At 37.7% G+C, this 10,312-nt stretch overlaps 1 protein-coding gene across 1 annotated transcript; it reads right to left on the minus strand.

Moving 5' to 3' along the window:
* Positions 1–2,564: 2,564 nt before the first annotated feature.
* On the minus strand, positions 2,565–9,517 carry LOC121866527 (synaptonemal complex protein 2-like). The gene is made up of 5 exons (XM_042366295.1): positions 9,341–9,517; positions 8,592–8,705; positions 5,077–5,184; positions 4,332–4,571; positions 2,565–3,099 (listed from the first exon to the last, which is right to left on the minus strand). Exons 1-5 carry the CDS (start codon positions 9,515–9,517, stop codon positions 3,010–3,012), a joined length of 729 nt encoding a protein of 242 aa, XP_042222229.1. The 3' UTR covers positions 2,565–3,009.
* Positions 9,518–10,312: the final 795 nt, after the last annotated feature.

Consider the following 10,312-nt stretch of genomic DNA (forward strand, 5'->3'; position numbering starts at 1 on the left):
CAGGTAATGAGAGAAATTTCTCAAATCGAGAAAAATTCCACAGTCCCAGAATTTTTCCAGGTACAGTACAGGTATTCCTAGTATAAATGATGATAACTAGGAATAATATCCTAAACAATGAATAATGAGGAATAATACCCATGGAGAGAGCATGTAATTCTGAAACAGAGTTGCGACCCAGTAGCACTCAGAGTGGATGAGGATGAGCTGTGAGCTATACTGTATTATTGTTTAACTTGGAATTTCAAGTAGATATACTGGACATAATTTTCTTAATTTTTTTTGTTACTCTATTACATGCACACACAATGATTCATACAGTATGTGCAAAATATATATACCTGCATATACTTATCATAAAGTCAAAAACATAAAGGGAATAAACATTTCTTCACGCACAGCTATAAACTATGTTAAGAAGTAATTACTAGATGTTTTAATTGCCTGCATGTTGGCCTGGCAAGTTAATGCTAGGCATTTACATACCTAGGTATAAAGCTAGACATCGCATTCTGGATTGAACAAAAAAGACGTTTTTTTCTAAAAACCAGTTTTTGTGATATAGCTCGAATGTGACGTCAGCAAATGCTACCTAGGTATGTTAATTCCTAGCCAACTCGCCAGGCCAACATACAGGCAATTAAAACATCTAACAATTACTTAATAAGTAATATTAGGAGGACACATCGCTACAATTTTCATGTTTAACCCCTTCGTATTGGCAGGCGCTCGTAAGTCGGGGACCCTCTCTATACTGTACACAACTTTCTTAATTTTACCTCTGTTTTTTTTTTACTGTTACATGTACACACAATTGTTCATACTTTTTAGAGTGAATAGTTCATACTAACAAAATGGAAGTTTCACATCTAATGGTCCCTCAAGATAGATCCAGACTACTGTACTTATCTTTACAGTTCATTAAATGGAAGTTTCACATCTAATGGTCCCTCAAGATAACAGACTTTACTTTCTTTATAGTTCATTAAATGGAAGTTTCACATCTCAATGGTCCCTCAAGATAACAGACTTTACTTTCTTTATAGTTCATTAAATGGAAGTTTCACATCTAATGGTCCCTCAAGATAACAGACTTTACTTTCTTTATAGTTCATTAAATGGAAGTTTCACATCTAATGGTCCCTCAAGATAACAGACTTTACTTTCTTTATAGTTCATTAAATGGAAGTTTCACATCTAATGGTCCCTCAAGATAACAGACTTTACTTTCTTTATAGTTCATTAAACGGAAGTTTCACATCTAATGGTCCCTCAATATAACAGACTTTACTTTCTTTATAGTTCATTAAATGGAAGTTTCACATCGACTGGACCCTCAATGTAATGGAATTTTCTCTCTACATACTGTAGTCCATTAAATAGAATGTTTCACTGTAATTAGATCTAAGGTATTGAAATAATGTACAGTATTATGAGACCTGAGGCATCCATATCCTGTGATGAACATCCTGCAAGTGAAGTCAAATTTTTGGACATAATAAATAGCTGATTGGCTGGTGTCTCTTTCAAAATATTAGCTACAATGACTGAACCAAGCCTTACCAGAGGTTCCGAAGTGCTGGTACCACTAGCCTTACAATGGATCATGTTCATGGAGCATTTTCTATACCTCCTATTTGAGCAACTTGATTTAATACCTTCCTGGAAAAAAAAGGAAAATACAAACACCATTTTTCTGTTTGTTTCAAGGATTTGTTTCATTGTTGTTACTAATGTATGCATATCTACATACAGTTGTACAAACAAAGTAAAATCTAAACACTTGCATAACTTACAAAACCATACTGAATGATCATTCATGCAAACAATACTCAATGTGAAAAACAAAAATTATATTAGGAAATTTTCTGCTTATGCATGATTGTCTGATATTACCTATAAAGATCTCTTTTCAAGTACAGTACTGTTCTTTTGATTATTATCAGAATTTTAGTTTTTTAATTAAGAAACATTCTATATTACATCCTATAGTACAGCGGTTCCCAACCTCAGGTCACGACCCAAATCAAGGTCGCACGGTGTCCTCAGTAGGGTCGAGAGGGGCTCTCAAACAATTTAGAAAATATAGTACTTATTACAAAGTCATAAAAAAGTTTTTGCTTAACATTCAAGCTATATAATATATTATATGCCTGAGGAACACGACACCGTATTGTTGGGAAATTTAGGGTCGCAGCCAAAAAAAGTTGGGAACCACTGCTAGTATAGTAGGTAGTATTGTATGTAGTAGGCAGCTTTCAAACAGGGAGGTACTACCATATGTACCTTGGAAGAAATTTGATGTTAGTGTTGTGTAATGGTAGACCCTGCTACCATATGGCATCAAAAAAATTGTGACCAAGTCCCAAGATGCTAATCTGACTGACTTTCTGCCTCATTTACACACAACTTGCAGGGAAATGAATGTGTGTGGAGGCAGTGGGTTACAGGGCTATAGCTGCGTGGACACATTCCCTCCCGATGTGATGTCATGGCATACACATAGCCAGGGTAGCAACCGCATGTCTTAGTCAGTTGGGTGACTGCCTGGCTGAACTGTGTCATGTAACCCAGAGGATGGTTTGTGTTTGGAAGGAGCTATTTTTGTACATAAAATATGTGCTATTGTATCTTATGATATGCTATGTATTTATTTTATTGTTTATCATAGCAATAAAAATGGCAGCTCATCCCCGTTGCGTGTGGTATTCAAACTAACGATTCTAGCTGATTTTGGAGGAATTTGTATTTATATTATCTGCCAGTTGCATGGATACCGGATAACTGGGATTCTACTGTAAAATACTTGAAAATATGAAGTACTGTACAGTGCCTGCCTAATTCATGACCAAGGAGAAAAGAAAATGCAGTGGAGAGCACACTAATAATGTCTATGTAGGGTAGAAGTAGCTGACCCCACAACAAATATGGGAATCATAAACCATGGGAGAAGAGTAGTTTCTAATAAATGAATGCCTACTGTAAGAGGTTGTGAACAGATATTTCAAATCATACTTGCCAAGATATTCTTACCCCAGACTGAGTACAGGATGCCCTCGCTGCAATATTAACCCAGCCTTCTGGTTCTAGAGCAACAATCTGGTATATAATAAAAGTGAAGATCATATATTATAAACATCACAGAAGGCATATACAGTACTGTACAGTATTGTATGAAGCTGATGAGTATTATTTTTATCCTCTTCGCCACTGATCAGCTTGTTAGCCAATGAAATGGATGTTCTTTATACGAAGCAGTACTAAAATTTCATTTTTATCTAAAAAGACCTTCTTAAGTTCCAATATTAATTCATCAATAAATGGATAATAGAGTACAGTAAGTCCTCGCTTAACGTTGTTTCGGTACTACGTCGCTGAACTTTTAGAGATCAAAAATTTGTTTAACATCCAGGTGATCCGATACTAAGTAGCATTGCGTCGTCACGGACTACTTTCTACGGCGCATCACCTGCTTGTCTGGCCACGCTATGCTCTCTCGGCTCGGCACGCTGCCCTTACTCGTGGAACGTCACAAGAGATGTTACTCGTTTTTTTAATAGTCTTCGGTTAAAATACTGTTATATTACAATGATATTCTATTCATACTGTGCTTGATATAATACATTCACAGAAATGTAATATTTTTTTCTGAAAAGACATACATATTACAGTGGAAAGTGGGATAAAACCATGACGAAAACAATCAACTTTCGCTTTCTTTCATTGTTCAAAAGATGTTACCGTAATCGCTTTTCGAATGGTTTTCAGTTAAAAAAACTGTTGTATTACAATAATATTCCCTCCAAATTGACTTGAATAAATACTTGAATGGAAATATACAATATTTTTGCTGAAACTACCCGCGTTTCAGTGTAAAGTGTCGTAATAATGGTAAACAATTTGCCTTCGGCGATTGGTGTTTCAGGCACAGCGACCCTCAGTTTATAGGACGTAGAGTGTTTTTAGTGAAGGTTTTGCTGTTCCATTACCCTCAAAAACTTGGGTCGACCTATAAACGAGGCATATCATAAATTAATGATTTCTTGGTCAAAAAATCAGGGTCGACCTATAAACGAGGTAGAATTATTGACGAGTATATACGGTATACTATTCTCTATAGAAATGGCAATGGTTTTTTGTATATGTAACTTTTTCATGGGCAGAGGCTCAGGTGTAACTCCCGTATTTTATCTTTCTTATAGGGAAAATTGATCCGCTTAACGTCACGTTTTCAGGAAAGTAACCCCGACATTAAGCGAGGACGCCCTGTACTAAGCGTTCATCAAATAATTCTATGATATGGGAATAAAAAGTAATAAGAAATAACTAACCTTAAATTTTTCACAGAACAAGAGTGCACAGACTTTCTCCAGTACAACAGTTGGGGCAAACTCAAACACAAAAACTTCAGTCAATCGTGATTTAATTTCAAGTGAGAGTGGTGATGAAAACAACTCTGCCACTTTTTCCACCTTTACCATGACAATTTCAAGGATGTACACCTGAACTGTACGTGTTAAAACCACTTTCTGGATATCATCTTGGTCAAGTACCAAGCTTTCCCATGGAGGCTGTACACAATAAAAATACAAAGTAAATAAAACTAAACCGAGAATGGTCATATCTGAAAAGAAGCACAAACTATAAGTCTTAATGATGGGAATGACACTAAATAAGCTAACTAATGATAATTCTTCTCAAGTAGTTCATCTTGGTAAATATCATAACTTACATAACTTTCCAAGAAGGGCAACAGCACTGTTTTAAATTTTGCATGAAAACCTGCCGAGCCTGAGATTTAAGGTAAATATCATTAAAATAAAATTATTTAAATCGTGACTTTTTAACCTTAATATCAGGGGATATAGATGTTAAATAACATTTCATGATTATAAGATTCATGGTGCTGGTTCACCAGGGATCTACAAACAAGATAAAAACTGGGAAAAAGTTTTATTCCCAGTGACACAAGACAAGCCTAGAAAAAGACAAGGTTGACTGGTGACAACAGGTAGAAATGTTTCACAAATATATTCCATACCAATAGCTACATAAAAGTGAACAGGGAATACTTACACTAGCAGAAGATTCCATTCTTATTATATCTGGTTGTTTATGGCACAGAAGTAAAATGGTCTGAGAACCCAGGTTAAAGTCAACCCAAAACTTTTGATATGAGGGATCCTGTTAGAAAAGAATTTAAAAAGACATGTAATGTAATGTATTCAAATGTATCCTGATTTAATTAATGACCATAAAACTATAAATGAAACAATTCTGTTAAATTAGTGAAAATTAAAAACATAACCGCACTATCCAAGTCTCCCTCCCAATTCATGGCATCCTTATTCAGGTTTCAAATTCTAGCAGCAGTAACATACAGGTATTCATGAGAGGATACAAATAATCTACCTGCTCTTGGTGAAAAACTGTTTCATACACAACTGATAGTGTGCATCCTAGAGTGTTAAAGAGATTTATACAAGCTTCACAGTACCTTTAAATATATCTTCTTACACAGAAGTTTGCATGAACAAAACATCCCAATGACTGAATATTGCCATATGTGAATTATATTTTAAAGAATGACAATTGCCTCCATAAGATTAATTACAGTTTAGTGAGTTTGACCAGCATGTGTGTAAAGTACTTAGGAGCATTACATGCAATGTCATGATGGACCATCTACAACAGTACAGCCTGTGAAGGAATGCCAGGAGGGGTTTAAGGCTGGACAATCCTACATGGTGCAAATACCAGTGGTGTCAGGTGTGTGGTCTCAGATCCTTGGAACAATGAATACAGTATACCATAATTTTTGTTCAATCCAGAATGCGACGTCTAGCTTTATACCCATATATACTGTATACCTATGTGTAAAGCCTAGCAGTAACTCCCCAGTCCAACATACAGGCAATTAAAACATGCAATAATTTCTTAAATACGTAATATTAGGAGGACACGTTGCTACCTGGCATTTAATTGCAATTACATTGGGGTGACGATTCAACAGTAGGGGCTAGTGTCCTGGTGCGTTGTCAAGCAGCAACAAAATGTTGAATGGGACATTATTTTGCGCGCAGAATTTCTTGACGTGAGGAACGAACGGGTCGTCAAACCAGGAGAGGGACAGACCAGTGAACATCCACGCCTTACGTGAGGTTAGCCAGTGGACATTTAGCTTGGTCATGTCCATGTTCTTGTAGGCGTGTGGCTTGTGGGCTGTGTGGATCACCGACAACTTGAGCTTACAGGTACCGGAGGCATTGGTGGTAAACAGGACGGTGATGCGCTCCTTCTGCAATTTTCGGCCCCGACACTTGCTGGCAGACTGGACAACGAAGGTCTTGGAAGGTAATTTTTTCCTAAACAGACCGGACTCATCGATGTTGAACACCTGGTCGTTGGTGTACTGTCCTTCCTCCATAACTTCTCGTAAGAATGGAGGAAAATCCAGGGCGGCAGCACGGTCAGCACTCGCTTCTTCACCAACAATGTTAATGTTGGTAATCTTGTTCCTTTTCTTAAACCCTTGCAGCCACCCAGAGGAAGCAGTGAAGGATTTGGGCTCTGCAATTCCCTTCTTGTGCGCCACTGATGCGTACAGTTCACGTGCGTAGTCCTGCACTACCCACGTGTCGACCGCCATGTTACGTCTTCCCTGACGAATTAAGTAGCTCACCAGCAAGTTTTCAGTCTTGAGCAGCACCTTATTCTGACAGTACTTCACCATTGAAGCACCTGCAGACTTTGTGATGCTCATGTGTTCTTTAATCTTGGCGGCATCCTTCTTGATCGTCCGGATCATAGATTCGTTCACATCATGCTGGCGCGCCAAATCAACTTGTCTCGTTCCTTTTTCTAAATCTTGCACGATCTTGTACTTAATTTCGTAACTTAGGGAACGTCGTATCTTCTTGGGCTTGGGGCGGCTGGGTCCAGGTAATGCAAGGTTTTTCTGTGGTGGTGGGGGTCCAGCGGATGCCATTGTTGAACAGATTAGCGAGCACAATAGAGAACAGTATACGCAGCGACAGGAGAACAATGAGAGTGACACAGCTGGGTCAGACACTCCCTCCCGTCCCAGGCCACGTCATATAACATTAGACCAATCACAGCTAGCGGCGGAGGGAATGCGTGGGTGGTAAGGATGCGTGGCCCAATCACAGTCCGATACGTAATATGACGTCAGCGATAACGCGTCAGCGACCTAATGCGCACCCATCACTGCGCCACTTCCCGCGTATGGTTGAGAATGGACAGCTTGAATGAAAAATGGCGTGGAGCGTCTGGACCTCCAGCCGCTCTCCGCGTAAATAACCAAATTTACCGCGTAATTAAAGCATTTACATTCTGGCAAGGAACCACGTAAATGACCAAACGCGTAAACAAAACCCGCGTAAATGCAGACTATACTGTATAGTTCGGAATGCGAAGTTGACATCCCACCCATCTCCACCCCTCGAGAGGTGACATTTGTTTACTGCTCGCTCTAGGGCAAGAGATGACGATAGCAATGCATGTGATGGAGGGGGTTTTGAAAATTGCAATTAAATGCCAGATAGTGACGTGTCCTCCTAATATTACATATTTAAGTAATTATTAGAGGTTTTAATTGCCTGTATGTTGGCCTGGCGAGTTATTGCTGGGCATTTACATACCTACAGTGGCTTCAGTTGACAGTGATCACTGTGTCGTAAGTGACTAAGCTATTTAGTGAAATTTATTATCTAAAAGACTATGAAGCATTACAGGGAGATATCTATAAGCATCAGGGGCGGTCAAGGGAATGGATGCTGTAACTCAGCATTTCTAAATGCAATAAGTCCATGGTCACATCAATAGTAGGGAAGTGTATCATATGTTCCAGTGTGGCAAAGTCATTCCCCCTAACTGAAACTAGATGGAAAAATATTTGGGAGCTTATGTTAATAACAAACTAAAATTCTCGGATCATTGTCAGAAAAAAACAAATCTTGCTAATAAGCTGGAAAGATTTAGAGCGTGAAAATACTACACATACTGTACTTAGATGGAGTACTGTACTGTATTGGTCCCCATGATATGGTAAAGGCTGCCAGCTAATGAGCACAACCTAAGAAGGGCCACTGAACTGGTGCTAACACTCAGACACCACTTCTATAAATGCACCTTAAAGAACATTACTCAGAAAAATGTACATACAGTATTTGGAGTTGGCAGAAGGCCACACCACTAAAAGTCACACCCCTAAAAATGTTTGTCTCCGTGCAAGTGTGTGTGTAACACAAAGATAATGTAATTATAATTTTATTTGAATTTTTTTCTTGGAGTAATAGCAACTTTATTCAACTAAGGTTTTTCAATCTTTCATCCACCACTGCTCAGTACTCATTCAGCCAGTCTCATTAAAAGTTCTATCAATGATTTTTATTCATACGTTTTCTTTTGAGTCCTGTAAACTTTATTTCTGCTTCTTTCACTACATGGTCCCCCCTCTAAAAAAAAAAAGAGAAGCTTCTAAGGTTGTAATAATACTATATGTTGCTGATTCCCTCCTATTTACTATCCTAGAACATTAAATACTGTACTCTATTGGCTCTCTTCCTTACCTTAGGTTTACTCAAAGGCAATTTACCAATAATCGCTGACAGGCAAGGCAGAGTGTAGACTTTACGATTGTCTCCATGAAATGCATTAAATGCATTCAAGAAACGACGACAGTCCTGCAAAATAAAATAATCTTATTAACCTCAAAAGTTTATTCCTGATGACATGAGGTTGCCAAAATCAAAAGGAACTTGACTTATTTCATCTGGGTATTCTTGCTTTCTTTTTGTTATTACAGATGTGTACTGTTATGGGGTTTTCCTTCCACAACATTGCCTTAAGGTATCCATCTAGTTTAACCCTATCACTTCACACAACTAGGCATCACCTATTTGATGTAATGCTTTCTGGTCATTCACTCATTACTCCATCCTAGATATCCTTGTCCATCTGCCTCTGATCTAGTGCCTCTCTCACCCAATTCTACCAGTTATTTCTTAGGTTTTCCTACATTCTTTGAATATCCACCTCTGAATTAACAATCTTATCTCTCCTTTATCATTCTCTTAGTGTGTTCATACAACCTTCAAAAACCCTGATGGGTTCTGAAGTCTCACTCTCAACAATGCTATGTACAGAACATTATTTCCATCACTCTTTACCACCAACCTATACAGTAGTTCCCCTCTTTGTCTACCTTAATACAGTATTTCCCCCCATACATTTTTCAATGCACTTATTATAGTACAGTAACTTCTTTAACTTGGCTAATCTGTAATTCATTCAAAAGAAAATCACAAATAATACTTACAGGATCAAATTCTGATATCCTAATAAATAGTGAATGGAGAGTACAGTCCAAATCTGGGAACCACTGCGTAACACATTTGCTTCTCTCGAATGAGGTGGACATGCGGTAAATGGCTTCTACTACACTGGACTGGGCATCATAGTCACCTAAGACTTGCAGCAAATTTGGCAGATCCATACTGCAACAATTAAAACAACAGTAAATAAACTAACTGAGCCAAAGGAACTAATATCCTCAAAACGGTTATCCACAATTTAAGGATCGGTGACCTCCTGGGTACTGACATGGCTGGTGATCAGTTCAATGTACGGTACACCACAGCTGAAAATTTCCCAATAAACCTTTTCTGGCCTTGAGATTATACCCATGTCTCATGAGTTAGGATTTCTTAGCATAACAATAATGCCATGAAACCCAATACAGTTACAACTGTGAATGTGAAAAAAAATATTGATGGAAATAGCAAAAACAATATTTGCTATTTTTCTTAATATGTAATCCCATATAGTGAGCCTGATTATTATATTTTATTTGGGTTTATATTTTTATCTAAAAATATACAAAACAAAACTGTTAAAACTAAAAAAGCAGCTTATGGAATATTCTGTAGCTATAACAAAAGCAAAGATGTACAGTATTGCTTCCACAAAGAGCTAAGGAATGAAAAACCTACACAAAAAAGAAAATGACCAAACAGATACTGGTAGTAATAAAGAAAAAGTACTGTATTATTAATATGACAATGATGTCACAAGCCCAGGCAACTTACACAACAAACACTGTACCTCACATACCATACTTTCACTAACCCTTACATTTAACCATATTCCTACTTTCATAGTGAACACCCAAACCTTCAACACATTTGAAATACAATACACCAAAACATCTCTCATTTCTACAATAGCAACACCTTCATACACTCACACTGGCATACAAAACCCTTATCCACAATATTTGCCACAAGCAGGC

Source organism: Homarus americanus, unplaced genomic scaffold (assembly GCF_018991925.1).
Source record: "Homarus americanus isolate GMGI-L3 unplaced genomic scaffold, GMGI_Hamer_2.0 scaffold16430, whole genome shotgun sequence".
NCBI classification, from domain to species: domain Eukaryota; kingdom Metazoa; phylum Arthropoda; class Malacostraca; order Decapoda; family Nephropidae; genus Homarus; species Homarus americanus.